This window comes from Phascolarctos cinereus, unplaced genomic scaffold, assembly GCF_003287225.1.
Source record: "Phascolarctos cinereus isolate Bilbo 61053 unplaced genomic scaffold, phaCin_HiC Scaffold_9;HRSCAF=440, whole genome shotgun sequence".
NCBI lineage: Eukaryota > Metazoa > Chordata > Mammalia > Diprotodontia > Phascolarctidae > Phascolarctos > Phascolarctos cinereus.
Genome location: NW_027556402.1, coordinates 213,459,729 through 213,479,509, shown reverse-complemented (window position 1 = coordinate 213,479,509; position 19,781 = coordinate 213,459,729). Strand labels below are relative to the sequence as shown.

General features: G+C 38.7%; 1 protein-coding gene across 1 annotated transcript in view; it reads left to right on the top strand.

Annotated features, from left to right (window-relative positions):
- SBF2 (SET binding factor 2) overlaps positions 1-19,781 on the top strand; it is a 494,333-nt gene that overhangs the window by 409,210 nt on the left and 65,342 nt on the right. Inside the window, 4 exon segments of the mRNA XM_078148119.1 lie at positions 1,949-2,124; positions 3,218-3,363; positions 6,566-6,764; positions 16,149-16,345. Of these exon segments, the coding sequence (XP_078004245.1) occupies positions 1,949-2,124; positions 3,218-3,363; positions 6,566-6,764; positions 16,149-16,345 (718 nt within the window).

Here is a 19,781-nt window from a genome sequence, read left to right as displayed (position 1 = left end):
TCTTCCCCACATTCCATCATTCTCATTGTCTCAGTAAAAACAGAATGGAGCCATGCAAAACGGAAGACCATTTTGTATTTTTCTTCTTTTTATCATGGGTTACCCTGACCAAAGAATTAATCATCCGGTGGCAGCTTCTGGTGGTATCTTACTTAGTTCTTACTTACGCAGATTCTTAGAAATAGATGTAGGCCCTCCCTGGGACTATGTTGTAAAGCTCTGTAGTCTTTTAGGCCTCTCCACAGCTGGTACTCCCCTGGCACAGCCTTTGAGAAGCCAAGATCACCTCCCGGCCAAGATGATGCTCTCAAGACTGTTTTGATGAATAAGATCCAAATTCATTTAAAAGTGTTACTGGAAGGAGAGGGAGGGGGAGAAAATTTAAAACTCAAAATCTTATGGAAGTGAATGTTGAAAATTAAAAATAAATAAATTATTTAAAATTTAAAAGAAAAAAGTGTTACTGGATTTATAGTAACTTTTTGTCATGTCTTTTCTTAATCAACCAATACTAACAGTCTACCTGATCATGTAAATGCCAAAAACATTTTCACCCAAGGGGTCATTATATTCAAAAACAGCTGGAAGCTATGGGCCTTAGGTGATTTCTGAAATCCAGACTTGCCCCAACTAGTTAGTGACAAAGCCAAACTATCACCCAGGTCTCCTGACTCTGGGTCTAGAGAGCATGCTTTATTAATGCATTATGGCACGCTTTCACACCATCACTCTGGCCAAGACAGACTCTCCTAAAGATGGCGACAAAGTGGTAGGTGAGGTCAGTGTTCAGTAAACCTTGGTTTTCCCATTTCCCAGGGGCTGGGAATCTGCTCTTCCCATGCACTTTTGGATGTCTAAAGACTCTGAACTGCATTGGTAACAAAGATATTTTCATACTGCCATGGACAAATGCCATTTGGCTTCTTCTGACTATTCAGACTGCCAGCTATTCCACAGTGAACATCGTATGGGCCATCCACGTGACCATGAGTTTTGGCCAAGAGCTTTCTAGCCAGTGTCTTGTGGCCCATCTGGGTAGACCTGTTGGGCCATGTGCCCAGGTGGAGAGAGTCAGCTACTGGCACAATATGGCATACATTTCCTCCAGCCTCTCGTGGCTGCTAGGTGGCATAGTGGACAGAACACTGGCCTTGGAGTTAAGAAGACTTGGGTTTGACTTCTTCCTCAGGTACTTCCTAGCTGTCTGACCCTGGGCAAGGCACTTACTCTCTCTCGTCCTGAGTTTCCTCATCTGTAAAATGGGCATAATAATGACCATAGCATCTAATTGTCACAGAGGTTTGTGAAGATCAAATGTAATAATGTATATAAAATATTTTGCTAACCTTAATGTGCTGTATACCTGTCAGTTAATATTATTAGTTTGTAGATTCCATTTCCTAGCACAGTAGGCACTTAGTGAATGTGAGTGTAATTGAATTATAAACTAACAGTGGTATGTTAGCTACTTCACCAATAAAATAATAATAATAACTAGTTGTATATAATTTTTTAAGATTTGCAAAATGCTTTACACAAATTATCTTATTTAGTCCTCAGAACAGCCCTCTAAAATAGATATTAACTGGTGTGATCATCCCCATTTTACATATGAAGAAACAAAGACTTGAGAGGTGGAGCAGCTTTCATCTGGTAGCACAGTGTTGGATTTGAGATTACAGTTGTATCTCCCAAGTCTGCCTCTTTCTCCCAACACCCTTGTTTTTCCTCAGTATAGACGTGGCGTTCAAGAGATGAGTTATTTAAATGATGACAAAAGAGCAAGGCCAAGCCTTCCCCCTGAACCTGCTGCTGGCGTTCAAGAGATGAGTTATTTAAATGATGACAAAAGAGCAAGGCCAAGCCTTCCCCCTGAACCTGCTGCTGGCAAGCAGCTCTGGAATGCCTGGTAACCAAACCTAATGCGTTTTCTCTCTCTGGTCTGCAGCTGATCCAAGTGGCCTTTGATGAAGAAGTAAGTCCTGAGGCGGTGGAGATCTTTAAGAAGCAGCTGATGAAGGCCCGCTACCCCCCATCAATCTTCAGCACCTTTGCCTTTGCTGCTGGCCAGACTGCCCCACAGGTCATCTTACCCAAGCAGAAAGAGAAGAATACTTCTTTCCGGTAAGAAGTTCTCTCTACATTCTCTCTGTGCTGCCAGGCTTGATTGTGGGGTTATTGCCAAGCCTTTAGTCACTTTGATTTTTAAATTAGGTAAGATCACAATAAATTGTGAGAGCTGGAGTTTCTAATTCTAATTAGTTAAATGATCAGTGTCATCAAAAGTATATTAGTACTATTGGCCAGGTTCTATATAACCTGTACTAGAGTGAGGAGGGGGGACCTTTATAAACATGGAGAAAAGGCATACGGTGTCCCCTATAGTTTGCAAACTAGAAGTGTAGGATGTTTGTAGTTGCCATTAATACAGACTATTGATAATATACAACTAGCCACCTGAAAACACTCTGCCATCTTGGGACTCCTATTATCAGTTCTACCAGTTAGAGACCATGAATATCAGACACCATGAAAAAAAGTACAAATATTTTAGGTAATTATAAGCATAATATTACAGAATATCTGTGCTAAAAAGGAGCTCAACTCATCTAGTTCAATGCCCTCATTTTTACAGATGAGGAAAGTGAGGCTCATTATAAAGGACTTGTCCAAAGATACACAGCTAGCTAATTAGTGGCTGACATGGAACTACCCAGAACTACCCAGAACTCCTGATTCCCAGGCCTGTGCTCCTGTCATTCTGCCAGACGGGCCCTAGAATCACTATATTATCCAACATGCTGGGATCTTATGCAGTTCTATTGGAGAACAGTAGGAAATAAGGGGAAAGAGAACAGGCCTGGATTGTGGAGAGTCCTGGAAGCAAGGTAGGGAAGTTTTGGCTTGATGAAGTAAGCAATAGAGAGTGATTGTATGTTCTAAATGAAAAAGTAAACCTTACATAATGAAAGTGATGCTTGAATAAGAGCTAATCCAGCTACCAAGTGCACGGTGGTTTAGAAGACCTGAAACTAGATCAGGGCAACCAGTCAAGGAGTTGTTGCAGTGAAGTCCTTATAAGGTGAGAAAGGCCTGGGTCAGGCTGGCAGCAAGGAGATAAAGAGGGGGTAAGTCTGTGAAGTGTTTGTGAATACTAGAATTCAAGTATTTTTTTTTCAAATTCTAATGAGTATTTTGTTTGATTTGTGATCTGTAGCACTTTTTCAAAAACAATAGTGAAAGGTGCCAAACGAGCAGGGAAAATGACCATTGGTCGCCAGTATTTGTTGAAGAGGAGAACAGGAACGATTGTGGAAGAGCGAGGAAATCGTCCTGGGTGGAATGAAGAGGATGACATCTCTGGTACACACAAATTCTATTTCATAATTAAATTGTGTTTTGACTCTGTGTAGGAGACAAGGATCCTACTGTAACAGGCAATAATCTGAAAAAGGCCCTACAGGTCATCTAGTTTAGACACTCCTTTTAGATCTAAGAGAAATGAAGCTTAATGAGATTAAATTATTTGCTCAAGATGACACAGAAAATTGTTGAGAATGCCAGGAATCACACTCTGGTGTAGAATTTAGCAGCCCTCTAGCCATGGGTTTCCAAGACCCAGATTTCCTAGGGAAAATTTTGGCTGCTGACCAGAATCCCACAATTAGACTTTCACAGTTTTCCAGTGATGAGGTAGATTTTGTTCAATGGTCTCCATGTCTCACATTTCTAAAGCTGCCTTGCTATGTCTGTCAACATTAAACTTCAGGGTTCACAAACAGCATTACCAGCCAAACATGGTGAGGAAATCAAGTATTTTTCTGTATAGTGTGTGTATGTGGGCGTGCATGTGCACGTGTACTTGGACAAAAGGAGTGGATAACATGTTCAAATTTGTCCTTTTTGGGTTAGACAGAGCATGCTCTAAGGACTAGGCTCTTAGTGATGAAGGAGGGCTGCTTTCCCAAGTTCACTGAAAAGAGAAACATCTGACAGGACCTGTATGTAGTGGTGGACAGGGAGGGGACCTTGAGTTCTTGTAGGTGCTGCCTGTACAAGCCAAGGTCTGGTCAGTCTCCCTACTTGAAGTTTCTCCCAATTTCAATCCATTCTCCACTCAGCCACCAAAAGACAGGTCTGACTGTGTTAGCCTCTTACTCAGTAAACTCCAGTGGGTCCCTGTTACCCCAAGGATCAATTATAAAGACCTCCTTTTGGCTTGTCAAGTCCTCCCTACTTTTACAGCCTTTTTATGCTTTCATCTCTTTCATGGGCTCTGGGATCCAGGGACGTTGGCCTCCCTTGTGTTCCTTGCACCTTCTTGTCTTGTTCTCCTTCTTGTCTCTCCTTCGGGTCTCAGCTAAAATCCCCTACTGGGAAGAAGTCTTTCCTGGTACTTCTTAATACTAGTACCTTCTCTCTGAGATTGCCTACATTTGACCATTCAGAATATCTTATTTGTACATAGTTGTTTGAATGTTGTCTGCCCCATTAGAGCGTGAGCTTCTTGATGCCCTTCCTTGAACCCTAGTGTTTAGCACAGCAAAGGCACATAACAGGCACATAGTTGATGTTGACTCATTAGCCTTCAAGGTCCTACCTACCCAGAATATTGACCTAGTATTGGATTGTTTGCTTATTGGCCAAAGACCAGTTTAGGCAAGTGTAGAGAGAGTCATCGCTAGAAGTTTGCCCACTGAGAGATCAGTCTTTTATTGGCCATAGCATTCTAATGAACATCCCTTTATCTGTGTCAGTGTGGGGTGGGCACACACCAGGGAGAACAAATGGACCATTTCACCAACACATGAACATATCAGATGAGAGAAATCTTAGAAGAGCAGAATAGAAAGCAGTGATGTACTGTAACAGGCAAGAAGCTATAACCAAAAATCCAACTGGTAACTTCTCCCTGCTCCTGCTTCCAAAATCAATGAAATCACAAGGATATGCTTCTGAAACCCACTACGAGAAGGAACCCTTCCAGAGAGGCAAGTGAAGAGCATTCAGCTGTTGGAAATAGATCAAGATTAAAGGGTAGGGCAGGTAGAAACCGTCTTTAGTTACTTTATTTTATAGATGAGGAAACTAAAACTCTTAAGTTTCATTAATTCAAGAAAAAATGGAGGAAAAAACCATCTCATCTCCATGGTTTCTGTGGACCAAGGTGGTAATAGATGTTTATAAACAATAAATTATTACACACAGTCTTTCTTATTTAAAAATTTAATTTTTTAATATATTGAGTGAAATGACTAGAGTTATTTAGGACATTACCGTAATTTAGAACATGTTAGAAGGGGCAGCTAGGTGGTACAGTGGATAGTGCACCGGCCCTGGAGTCAGGATGGACCTGAGTTCAAATCTGCTCTCTGTTTCTAACTGTGTGACCCTAAGCAAGTCACTTAACCCTGATTGCCTCACTCCCCCCCAAAAAAAAAAAGTTAGAGCCCTGAGCATCAGGAAATGAGGGTTCCAGACCCACCTCTGCTAACATGCTGTGGGACCTGAGCAACTACCTTCCCCTATTTTGAGTCTCCATGTTACCCTCTCTCAAAGGAGGGATCAGGTGGGCTTTTAAGGAGCCTTCCAGCTCTGGTGGTCTGAATCTGTGCTTAGCTATAACTTCTCTTTAAATCATCTAGTTCAATAGCTCATTGCTTTCAAGGAATACTGTCCTTGACAGCACTTGAAAAAAAAAAAAGAATTATCCTTCCAGAGAAAGCCTACAAGCATAGAAAATTCTGTACTCCCGAAGGAAAGTAGACCCAGCTTCCATTATAAATATTTTGCTAGATTTTTCCTGGGAGGATTCTAAAATAAAATGAATAGCAAAATGGCAAAGCAGCAGTAATTATAACTTGGATTTTTAACCTCTGACCCAGAACCCCTCAGCTCCAGGTTTACATGAACCAGGTTCCCTCTTGGGCACTTCTCACATAATCACATTCTTTGGCTCAAGATTTCCCTTAGAAACATTAGAAATTGGTTCACAAGCACTGTGTTTGGAATCAAAGGACCTAAGTTTACATCCTTGAATAGTGAAATTCATTTACCATCCAAACGATGTCAGGACTGAGTTTGTACAGCAATTTTGTTGGAGTTGAAGATCACCGGTGTAGGACTCTGATATATTATTCTCAGCCTCATATCCCGTCACAACCTGCCTGGCCTTCATAAACAAACCTAACTAAAATAAGAGATCTTGGATATCAAGTCAAATTGGAACTACTTTTAAATAACAAGAATTTGTTTAATGGCACTGAGAATATGAGTGAAATGGTAATAAAATTATCTCTTGGCATTAATTTTCCTGAACATCTCCCATCATTCCTGGAAAAAAAAATACTTCTTGTAGATGTGTTTGAATATGATTTTTTTTTGTAAAGAGTTACAGCAACAAGAAAAAAATGCTATGTGGATATTTATGTGTGCTGTTCTAACCATCTTTAATACCCGTTTGAATTAAACCCCTCTATACTAAATATAAGTGTCTCCCAGAAGTTTTTAGGCGCTATTTTTTTTCACTTTCTCCTTTCTTATAAATGTGTTTTTACTATCACAGTTTCAGATGACAGTGAACTGCCCACCAGTACAACCCTGAAGGCTTCTGAAAAGTCAACAATGGAACAGTTAGTGGAACGTGCCTGTTTCCGAGACTATCAGCGTTTGGGTCTGGGAACCATAAGTGGCAATTCTTCCCGCTCCAAAACGGAGTATTTTAGGATTACCGCTTGTAACCGGATGTATTCTCTCTGCTGTAGGTAAGTACAATGGTTTCTTTGTGTCCCCCCCCCCCTTAGCCTTCTTATTATGTTCTCCTGCACACTGAGTGCACGCACTTAGAAAGTCCGAAAAAGGGTCTTGTCCCTCCTTCACAGAGCCTGTTCTTGCCACATCAATTTCGCATCAAGGCAAAGGGGTTTTTTTCTCCCTAATTTTGCTTTTTTCTTCATTATATTGCTTTTGGTCAGATACTTCCTTCACAATTTGTTTCCTTCCAGAATTTTTCTTTGGGTAGGTGGGAGGGAGATCAGTCTGAACTCAAGGTCATAGGGCAAGCTTCACAGAAGAACCTAGGACTCAACTAAGTCCTGAAGAAGAGGTAGCACTTTGATAGAAGAGGAGGAGCAATAAAGGCAGGCATGATATATGAACCATTTCTGTGTGCCATACAACCTGGACTTTTTTTCTTACTGTTATATTACATATTAGATGTAATTTAATTTCTGTATTGTTTCTCTAGATTTTAGATCTTTTTTTTTTTAGTGAGACAATTGAGGTTAAGTGACTTGCCCAGAGTCACACAGCTAGGAAGTATTATGTGTCTGGGGCTAGATTTGAACTCAGCTCCTCCTGACTCCAGGGCCACTGCTCTATCTACTGCACCACCTAGCTGCCCCTTAACAATTACATTTTTTTTTCTTTTTGGTGAGGCAGTTGGGATTAAGTGACTTGCCCAGGGTCACACAGGTAGTAAGTGTCAAGTGGCCGAGGTCAAATTTGAACTCAGGTTCTCCTGATTCCAAGGCCAGAGCTCTATCCACCGCGCCACCTAGCTGCTCCGATTTTAGATCTTTTAAAATCATTTGTGAAAGATAAATTTTATTGAAACTAAATGTGTATATATAAATATAGAGAGACATATTCAAATCTTTTATCCACAAACTTTCTCACCACAGATGTTTTTCTTTTTCTTCATGAATTTGTATTCATAAAGTAATCTTAATTCCTCTCTTCTGTTCATATATTTCCTTTTCATATAATAGTTCAGTTTCACGAAAACAACTTGGAAACTTGGAAATAGTTAGCACTAGTGCTCTTTGAGGTCTTGATGCAAAATCAAATGTTTGTATTAGACTCAATTTGGGCTCTGTAAGAGGCACAGCATTTTTATGACGATCTATGGCTGAATTTTTTTGCTGAATTTAATTTCATCATTACCTGTTTCCCTCACCCCCAAGACTGGTGTCATCTCTTCCTTATCTGACAACACAGCGCATTATTTTATTTATGTACTTTCATTTTGGTATTAGACTGATAGGTCAGGGGAAAGCTTTAGGCATAGTCTGCCTTGATTTCAGCAAAACATGGGACAAAATCGCCATGCTGTTCTTATAGACAAGATGGAGAGATGGGGGTTCGACAATAGTGTATGTGAGTGGGTTCAGGAGTAGTTGAGTGAATGCCCACACTGAAAGAGCAGTCTTTAATGTCCTCATGTCAAATTTGAGACAGTTTTATAGTGAAGTGGCCCCAGCATCTGGCCGTGGCCCAATATAGTTTGACGTTTTTATCAATGACTTGCATATAGATATTGATGACAAGCTTCTCAGATGTCTGGATAATACAAAGCTGAGTGGGATAACTAACAACATTTGGTATAACAGTCTGAATTTTTAAAAAGCTCTCAATAGGCTATAATGTGGACTAGTTAGGAAATTTATTAGAGGTAGATTTTGCATTTTGGTCCAAGAAAATCAGTTTCATAAATGGGTAAGGCATACCTAGCGATAACAGAAACAATGTTTTTAGGGAACTGCAAGCTCAATGAGTTGATGGTGCAAAATGGAAGTCAGAAAAAGCTATGAAGTCTTGGACTTTGAGAGGCAGTCACTGGGGGTGGAGGAAAAACAGAAAGAGAAAGAGAGGGAAGGTAAGAAAAAGAGAGATGGCTAGAAAGGGAAGGAGAGAGAGTCAGTGACAAGGGGGAGGGAGGGAGAGGGAGAGAGAGAGAGAATGAGAATGGATTTAGTCTGAGTACATGCCCAGGCGCTGGGCTAAGCCTATCTCACTGTACTGTGCACTGGTCTGACTGAATTGTTCTCTTCAGTTCAGGGCACCACATTTTAGGAACAGCATTAACAAGGAGGAGAGTAAAGCCTGGGTAAAGGGAGCTAAGGTTGTTTAACCTGAAGAAGAGAAGACTTAAGAGAGAGACATGTTAGCATTCTTCAAGTATCTGAAGTGCTGATATTGTGGGCAAAAACGAGAATCAGTGCTTAGAAGCATCAAAGAGTCAGATTGAGGTTTGATGTTGGGAAAAACTTTCTAACTCTTAGAGCTATCAGTTTCAGTCCTTAATAGCAGTTTTACAAAAGGATCAGATGGAGTAGTAAAGCATAAATTAATAAGGCTTTTATTAGAATACGTTTAATCTCTCATGGAGGGTGGCTCAGGGCCTCAAACAAAACAGAGAGCCATACCTTTATGTTGCCATCACCCACAAGTGTTCTGCTTCAGTATTCATGAACTCCGGAATTCATTATCTATTGTCGTTCCACTTCTCTCTCTGCCTTAAAACCTCAAACCCTGTTCTTCATTTTCAACACAACCTCCAGTCAGTCCCTCCACCCCTCAGTTCCTTGCCCTGCCTACATTCTTCTTCCTTCCTCATCTTGACCTGCTGGTGAGTCAGTTCAACTCTGCATTGTCTCAGTTCAACTCTGCACTATCTCCTTGAGTCCTTTGCCCTCTTATCATGTTGCCCTGCCAAACCTCACACTTGGATTATATTCACTATCTGCTATCTTTTCTCCTGTTCTCATGCTGCAGAATGAGGTTGAAGTCATGAAACTGCTGAGTCCACTACAGATTGATCTCACATAGTGTTACCTGGGCCCTCACTGCTGCAAAGCAATCCTTTTACACCTCACTTTAGGCTCACCATCCCAGTCACCACAGTGACTTTTCCAAACCTTTTCATCGTCCTCAAACTTCCCCACGGATCTCCCTCCTTCCACTTTTTCAGCTGAGAATCTTGCTTCATATTTCACTGGAAAAAATTGAGTGTGTATGTATACACACAAGTACACATAAACATACACGTACACATACACATATACACGTAAATTCTGTACCCTAAATCTGTCATGTCTTTCTAATGGAATGCATTTCTAATGGATGTACTCACTCACAGGTCCAACAATAGTGTATCAGTGTTTTCCTATAGCTCCTTCAATATTTATCATTTTCTTTTCACAGTCTTTGCTAACCTGATGGGTGTTAGGTGGATTCTCAGAAGAGCTTTAATTTATACTTCTTTAATTAATAATGATCTGGAGCATTTTTGGTCATATAGACTGGAGTATTTTGTAGATTCCCTGGGTTTCGTCCCCTAAGAACCTTAGACCAGAGGTATCAAACTCCTGGCCAATACCAGCAAAACTCCCCGAGTGCAGCCTGAACCAGATTAAAAATGTGATTGTGAAATGTGTAAATAAATAAAAATACAATACAACATAGATAATGTTAATTCACAATTTCAAGGATTAGTTTCTATTTGTGTTTGACACCCTGCCTTATATTCTTATAAATTTGAATCAGTTCCTTATATATCTTGGAAATGAAACCTTTATCCAAGCAACTTGCTGCTAAGATTTTCTCCCAGTTAATTGCTTCCCTTTAATCTCAGCTTTATTTGTGCAAAAACTTTTATAATGTGATCTTTTTTATGTTTAGGTCCAATATATATTTGGAATTTAACTTTGTATGAAGTGTTAGGGGTTGATCTAAATCTAATTTCTTCCATATTGCTATCCAATTTTCCCAGCAGTTTTTGTCAAATATTGAATCTTTATCATAGTAGCTGAAGTCCTTGTGTTTATCAAATACTATTGTAGGGTATTAGAAACATTTCTTTCTGTGTGTTACATACCTAATCCATCCCACTGGCCAGTCTTTCTACTTTTTGATCAGTCCCAAATTGTTTCAGTTATTGCTGGTCTTCTTTGTTTCATTTTCTTTTCATTATTTCTTTTCAGATTCTCGACCTTTTTTTTTCCTCTCTGTGAATTTTGTTAATATTTTTTCTAGTTCTGTAAAGCAGTCCTTTGGTATCTTGATTGGTATGGCATTGAATAAATAATTTAGGTAGTATTTTCATCCTACCTGTGAGGAACTGGTATTTTTTCCATTATTTAGGCTTGTATTTCTGTAACCAGTTGTTTGTAGTTGTATTTAGTTCTAGCATGTGACTTGGCAGGTAGACTCACATGTATTTTATATATTCTGTGATGATTTTAAAGGAATTTCTCTTTCTTTCCCTTCATGCTGGGTTTTTTGGCATTAAGGTACCATAGACAATGAAGTAATATCAATACTAAACATACATGTATGTGCCAAATGGTATAGCATCCAAATTCTTTTTTTTTTTTTGGCTAGCAGTGGGGTTAAGTGATTCACCCAAGGTTACACAGCTAGTAAGTGTTAAGGTCTGAGGCAGGATTTGAACTCAGGTCCTCCTGACTCCAGGGCTGGTGCTGTGTCCACTGTGCCACCTCGCTGCCCCCAAACATCCAAATTCTTAAAGGAAAAATTAAATGAGTTACAGGAGGAAATAGACAATAAAATTATATAAATGAGGGACCTCAACTTTGTCCTTTCAGAATTAGATAAATCTAACCACCAAAATAAACAAGGAAGAAGTTAAGGAGATGAATAGGATTTTTTAAAAGTTAGATATGATAGTTCTCTGGAGAAAATTGAAAGGGACCATAAAGGAATATACCTTTTTCTCAGAGATATATGGCACCTGCACAAAAATTGAGCATGTATTAGGGCATAAAAACCTCACAGCCAAATGCAGAAGAGCAGAAATATTAAATGCATCCTTTTCAAATCATAATACAATAAAAATTACATTCAGTAAGGGGCCATGGAAAGATAGATTTAAAATTAATTGGAAACTAAATAATCTAATGCTAAAGAATAAGTGGGTCAAAGAAAAAATCATAGAAACAATCAATAATTTCATTAAGGAAAGTGACAATCATGAGACAAAATACTAAAATTTATGGGATATAACCAGAGCAGTATTTAGAGGGAAATTTGTATCAATAAAATAGAAAAAGAGCAGATCAATGAAATTGAGCAGGCAGCTAGAAAAAGAACAAATTTAAAATCCCTAATTAAACACCCAATTGTAAATCTGAAAATCAAAGGAGAGACTAGTAAAATTGAAAGTAAGAAAACCATTGAACTAATAATAATAAAACTAGGAGCTGGTTTTATGGTGGGGGAGGGGGGACAGTAAAATACATAAATCATTGGTTAATTTGATTTAAAAAAAAAAAAGAAAGAAAACCACGGTACCAGTATCAAAAATGAATTTACTGCCAATGAAAAGGAATTTAAGGCAATTATTAGGAGCTGTTTTGCCCAATTATATACCAATAAATCTGACAATCTAAGTGAAGTGGATGAATATTTACAAAAATATAAATTGCCCAGATTAACAGAAAAGGAAATAGAATACTTAAATAACCCCATCTTAGAAAAAGAAATTGAGCTCCCTAAGAAATAAATTGCCAGAACCAGATAGATTCACAAGTGAATTCTGCCAAACATTTAAAGAGAGTTAATTCCAATATTATATAAACTATTTGGGAAAGTAGGCAAAGAAGGAGTCCTACCAAATTCTTTTTGTGACACAAACATAGTGCTTTTACCTAAACCAGGAAGAGAAAAAACAGAGGGGAAAAAAAACTATAAACCAATTTCCCTAATGAATATTGATGAAAAAATTTATACACAATACTATCAAGGAGATTACAGCACTGTATCACAAGGATCATACACTATGACAAAATGGGGTTTATACCAGGAATAAAATGCAGGGCTAGTTCAATATTATGAAAACTGTCAGAATAATTTACCATCTCACTAATAAAACTAACAAAAATCATATGATTATCTCAATAGGTGCAGAAAAAACTTTCAACAAAATCTCACACTTATACCACTATAAAGTCAAAATGGGTGTGTCATTTAGACACAAAGAATGATACTATAGGCAAATTCGGGGAACATAAAATAGTTTACCTGTCAGATTTATGGATAATGGAAGAACTTATTACCGAACAAGGGGTGAGAACATTACAATATAAAATGGATGATTTTGATTACATTAAACTGAAAAGTTTTGCACGAACAAAATCAATGCAGCCAAGATTAGAAGGAAAGTAGAAAATTAGGGGGGAAATTTTATAGCAGGGTTCTCGAATGAAGGCCTCATTTCTCAAATATATGGAGAACTGAGTCAAATTTATGAGAATACAAATCATTCCACAACTGATAAGTGGTCAAAGGAGATGAACAGGCAGTTTTCAGATGAAGAAATCAAAGCTATTTTAGTCATATGAAAAAGTGCTCTAAATCACTGTTGATTAGAAAAATGCAATTTAAAACAACTCTGAAGCACCACCTTACACCTATCAGATTGTCCAATATGATAGAAAAGGAAAAGAACAAAGGTTGGAGGGGATGTGGAATAACTGGACACTAATATACTGTTGCTGGAGTTATGAACTGATCCAGCTATTCTGAAGAGCTATTTGGAACTATGCCCAAAGAGCTATAAAACCGTGTATACCCTTTGGTCCCGCAATACTAGTACTAGGTCTGTATCCCAAAAAAAATTTTTAAAAGAAGAAGGAAAGGTCCTTTATGTACAAAAACACTTACAGCAGCTCTTTTTGTGGTGGCAAAGAATTGGAAATTGAGGGGATGCCCATCTCTTGGGAAATTGCTGAACAAGTTGTTAATAATTGTGATGGAATACTATTGCACTATAAGAAATGATGAGCAGGATGCTTTAGAAAAACCTGGAAAGACTTACATGAAGGGAAGCAAAGTGAAGTAACAGAATCAAAATAGCATTATATGCAGTAATAACAATATTATATAATGATCAACTGTGAATGACTTAGCTATTCTCAGCAATACAGAGATCCAAGACAATTTTGAAGGACTTGAGATGAAATGCTATCTACCTCCAGAGAAAGAATATCCGATAGAGTCTGAATGCAGATCAAAGCACACTATTTTTTAAATTTTCTTTATTTTTTATGGGTTTTTTTTCCTTTGGTCTGTATTTTCTTTCACAATGTGACTAATACGGAAATATGTTTTGCATGACTACACATGCATAACCTATATCAAATTGCTTACCTTCTCATTGAGAGGGGAAAGGAGGAAGGAAGGGAGAAAGTTTGGAACTCAAAAAATTTTTATATAAATGTTAGTTGGTTTTACATGTAATCAGAAAAAATAAAATGTTTTAAATTTTTTAAAAAAAGAAAGATTTCACTGCTTGATGAGGAATGGTAGAAAATAGGATGGTTCACTTGGAAAAAATGGAGGGAATGAGAAGCCCCATAGAGGGCATAGAGTGAGGTGGAAGCAAGATGAGTTGAAATTTCTTAATGGAACAAAGGGAGCAAACTGGCTGCAGCCCACTGTCCACACAAAGCCAAAACCTGAACTTAACCATGCTTCCTAACCAGTGTTTGAAGCTGCTCTCCTCACTTCCTTCTACTCTATTCGAGGGCTGTGTGTGTTGAGTTTTATGTTGGCTTTTTTGTTATTCCAGACTTATAATTTAACTGGCTAGGGAGCTTCAGGAATGGAAACTTCCTCTGTCAATGCACATTAGGAGTTCTCTTTTATAGTCTTCAGGAGTTGCACAAGACACTGAGTGACCTGAACATAGTCACATAGCCAGCATAAAGACACAAAGATAAATAAAATATGCTCTTACCCCTCAAGGAAAGTAGAGTTAAGTGAATAAGACACAAATACAAACGACTGTAATCTAAAATAGAACATGAAAACTGTATGGAAGTAGAACAGAGATCCAAGATCCACTCCTTTCTGGAAAGGAAGGTGGTTCAGATCCTCATTCGTGGAGGAGATGGTATTTGACCTGGACTTTAAAGAATAGTGGAGAGAGTCCTAGGTGTACAATCAAAGGACCTGGATTCAAATCCTGGCTCTGTCACTGTCCACTTACCTGGAGCAAGTCATTCAGCCTCTGTGGTCTTCACTTTCATATCTGAAGAATTAGAGAGATGGCATGGTTAGATGGCCCTTCCAGCTCTGAGTCCATGGTCCATTGGGTTACATGTAGTATATGGTTTTATCAATAATTTGGGGCTTTTTAAACAGTTGGGAAATGGATTCTCCCACAGTTAATCTGAATAAATGAGATGTTACTACATATTAGAAATCCAGAATAAGGCTACCTGTCGTACCCAACCTTCAAAATGCTTTCCAACATGAGCTTAGAAGCTTGAGAAATGATTTTTGCATCTTCCTTTGTTGAAGGAGGTAAACAGCATATCTAAATAGGAGCCTTCCTCATCAGCATCAGAGCTGAGCTGCCCATAGACTAGAGAAAGGAGGATAGTGGTGAGTGTGAAATCTCCTTGGGGTTGAGTTTCTAAATTGACTCATAGAAGGAAGTATATTAAATTCCTTGAAACCTGCCCATCTTTTTACACTCACTGAATTGTAAAATAAGATGCTCATCTGTTTTTCTGTTCTTCCTGCATCATATCCTGCAATTTTTAGCTAATCTGTTTTTAAAATAAGTATCACTATGCAGTGTTAATAAAATATTTAAACACACTTTGACATGTGAACATATTGTCCTAGTACCAGCAATGATTTGTTTTTCATTTTTAATCCTTTAGCCATCTCAGGCAATCATATATCCTGGTGCTAAAACCTTTGTTTTGTTTTCAATGATCCAGTCTGCTGTTGGCACTGTGACATGTCATTCTCATAAACCGGACACCAAACCATTAATCTTTACAATCTTTATTTCAAGTTGAGGAAAAGCAGAGCTAAATTAAGAACACAGTACAAGGGGAAAAAACAGGTTCAAACTGCAGGCTTTTCACCAGTCAAACTTTTCACCAGTCAGCTTTGCTTTCAGAGTCCTCTAAAAGCAGAACTTGTGCCGCTAAGGGATGCAGTTGTCATTGAAAGTGTCCTGTATATTAAAAAAAAAAGTTTCCCATTTCAAAATTCATCACAGAAATAAATGAAGGGAACAAATTGTTGACATAAACCAATCTACTCCCCCAAGAGATTGCACATGTTGCCATTTAAATTGTGATCCTCTCCTAAAAATAAGATTTTCTGGAGCTTTGAACAACCAGTCTGATATTCATTCTCATTCTCTCTCTCTCCCTCCCTCCCTCTCTCTCTCCCTCTCCTTCCCCCCTCTATCTTTTCCTCCCTTTTCCCTCTTGCTCTTCTCTCCTTTCTTCCCTTTCTGCTCTTTACTCTCAATCCCTCTTCCTTTCCCTCTCACTCTACTTCCCTGTCCCTTCCTACTTTCCTCCCTCACTATGGAACTGAAGCTACCCAGGGCTTTTAGTGGTACCTCAAGCTGTCCAGGACAGTAGCTTACCAAGAGTGGCTCGCTGCTATCGGCAAAATCGCCTGCCTGTTGTCTGCTGGAAAAACACCAAAACCAGTACCCTGCTGCTTCGAGCCGGTGGATTCCATGGAAAAGGAGTTGTTGGGCTTTTCAAATCTCCAAACCCTCATTCTACAGGTAAGCACTCAGTGTAGCCCATACAGGCCAAATGTATTCATTTTCCTCACCAGGAGAAGCCATGATCAAGGCACAGCAGAAAGAGCCCAGTATATTGCTATTCTACTTCCAGCTCTTCCATTGATTTTCTGTCTGGGCATGGCCAAGTCATTTTTCCTCTTCAGATCTATTTTTCTTCTCTAAAAGGAGAGAATTAGACTGGATGATCCATAAGGGTCTTCATATCTCCCACCCTAATCCTAATGCATGCCTAGGTTTTCCTTATTTTCTCTCATGTTCTCAAGTATAAACACCATTTACTTCTGTCACTTTATCCTTCTACGTCATGCTGTCATTTAGCTGATTAAAGCCTTTTCCAACTTTACCATAATATGAGCCAAAACTATGCTAACCTTGACTGCTGGTAGTCTACTTTTATTTAAATCCCTTCCTTACTTGGATCTTAATAAAAGAACTTCTCACAAAGTAGTCTTGAAAAAGTACCTGGCAGGGCCAAGATGACGAAGTGGCAAGAAGAAGAACTGCTGAACTCCTCCAAATATCTCCTCCACAAAGACCTAGAAAATGCACATACCAAGTCCTAATTGGAAATTCAAAGAAAAGTGACAGTATGTCAGATTTCTAATCTGAGAAAATAGACAGGTCTGTAGACCCTGGGGAGGGAAGTCTGGCCAAAGGCATGCCATGTGGGACATTCCAGAAGGCCGAGGCTGGGCACCAAGGAAATTAGAGGACCCAGACCCCCTTAGGAGGACTCCAACTTTCTGCAGGATGCAGGAACAGGTGCCTGCTGGCAGCTCTGTCATTTAATGCACAGTTTCAGGTTGCAGATCTAGAACAGAATGAGGAGGGGAACCTGCACCTAAGGGTAATGTTCTGGGATGAATAGCAGGTGTGGGCCTGAGTCTGTATGCTGAGTGAAGAGCAAATTCAGAAGCAAATAATGGCTGTGTGGCATAGATCCAAGAGTATAACAGTGTCTCATTTCCAGCCTCCATCATGATCTGAAGCCTTCAGGGTCATAACCAGGGTAGGAGTGCCAGAGCAAAAGGGAGCCGACATTTCTGTTGCTCTGAACCAGCAGAGCTTTCCAAGTGTATGAAAGTGGCTGAGTATAACAGCAGTCTAACAGAAACATCTAACCAAAGGCAAGCCCACAGGAGGATGGTGCATTCCCAAACTCAGGTCAGGAATCTGTAGAGCTCAGACCATGAAGGCGGTGATCAGACTTTTCCCTAAATCATGTTGCATGAGTTTTCTTTATATTTGCTAGCTAACTACTGCCAATAATCCAACATAAGACAGATAGGAAAAATTGCAGTTTATTCATTCAGAGTGAAATGTGCTCTAGACATGTGAGGTTCTTATAATTCAGGAAGTAATTCATGTAATCATTCTTTACCTGAGGCAGAAAGGAGACATGCTTGTTACAAAGCAGGTTAATCATGTAGAAAGGAAAGGTATACTTGTTACAACAAAAGAGGATGCCCATCACTAGTTTAAAAAGTATGTCCTTGTTAAACATAGCCATTCACACTAGATCAAAGAGAATCACTTGTACCTTGTGAGACAAGAAAAAGAAAAGGAACAGACTGTGGGCTGTGAAAATATTGCTTTTCAATGATAAAACCTTTTTTTGTATCAATTAGAACCATAAAGGAGATATTAAAAGAAATCAGTATGTTGTGAGCTGATCCTACAGTACATGCTGAGGCAAAATGATGAATATAGAACAAAATAGAGTTAGTTATATCAACTCTTTTTTTTAAATTTATTTTATTATTTATTTTTGGGGGGTGAGGGACCTAGGCAATGGGGTTAAATGACTTGTCCAGGGTCACACAGCTAATGAGTGTTATGTGTCTGAGGCCAGATTTGAACTCAGGTCCTCCTGACTCCAGGGCCAGTGCTCTATCCACTGCACCACCTAGCTGCCCCTTATGTCAACTCTTAACAGACCACTTTTAGCTATTAAAAATCCACTTTTAACAATCACAAGAGTTTGGGATCATCAAAAGCTTAGAGATACAAAGCCTGACCTGTCATTGAGATTCTAGAATACTGTAACGTTCGGTACCCCAGGAAAGCAGCAAAAGGACCCAGGATGAGATAAGCTCAGCCCAGATGTTCCCTCCACAAGTGAAAGGGCAAAGTTCTAACATAAAGTTCAAAGTCTGGAAATAAGCTGGAAGAATGAGTGAATTTTTTTAAAATCCCACCATAAAGAACTATTATGATGCTAGGGTTTCTCAAGACACAAACTTAGAAGAAGAGAATGATTCCAAAAGGTCTACAAGCAATTTCAAAGAAAAATTCAGCTTGGACACAAGTTCCACTAGAATTCATAGAAGAAATGCAGCAACAATTTAAGACAAAACAAAACTCATAAAAGATAGTGATTATTAAGTGGTTTTAAAAATCAAATGTGAACACTAGAGGAAAAAATTGGGGAAAAAATTACCTTGGGCAAGTCATTCAACCTCTGTAGTCCTCACTTTAATATCAACAAAATGAGGGGAGAAGATTTGGAAAAAGAAGTAACAGCTTGGAACAAGAAGTATAAAATCTTACCCAGGAAACAAACTCTCAGAAGTTTAGAATGGACCAAATAAAAGCTAATGACTCTGTGAGACAACAAGAAATATTCAAAGTCAAAAGAAATATAGAAGAAAATGTAAGGTATCACATAGGAAAAAAATAACTGACCTGCAAAATAGAACAAAGGGAGAAAATTTAAAAATCAATTGACTCTCTCAAAGCAATGACCAAAAAAGGGCCTAGACACCAAATTTCAAGAGATCATAAAAAGAAAACTCCCTAGATCTCTTGGAACTAGACAGTAGATGGAAATAGAAAAGAACAGACTTCTTTGGGTCTTTTTTGTCAGTCACCTCCAGAAAAAAACTCTGAAAAGAAAACTCCCAGAAACATTGTAGCCAAAATACAGAGCTTCCAAATCTAAGGAAAAATACATTACAAGGAGCCAGAAAGAAAGAATTCAAGTACCAAGGAGCCATAGGCAGGATCACACAAGATTTGGCAGCCATCACATAAAGAAGCAGAGATCTTGGAATATGGTATTCGAGAAGGCAAAAATATAGGCTTAAACCAATAATAACTTGCCCAGAAAAACTGAGAGTAATCCTGCAAGGAGTAAAATGGGTCTTTAATGAAACAGAGGGTTTCCAGGCACTCCTAATGAAAAGACCAGAGTTATCTAGAAACTTTGAAATAAAACTTGAGACGCAAGAGAAACAAAAAGGTAAATGTGAGAGAAAAATCATAAAAGACTAAATAAGGATAAATTATTTATGTTAGATTAAGGGATGGATTAGTAAATAAAAATAAGTTCTTTTTTTTTGTTTGTTTTTGTTTTTTAGGCAATTGGGGTTAAGTGACTTGCCCAGGATCACACAGCTAGTAAGTGTCAAGTGTT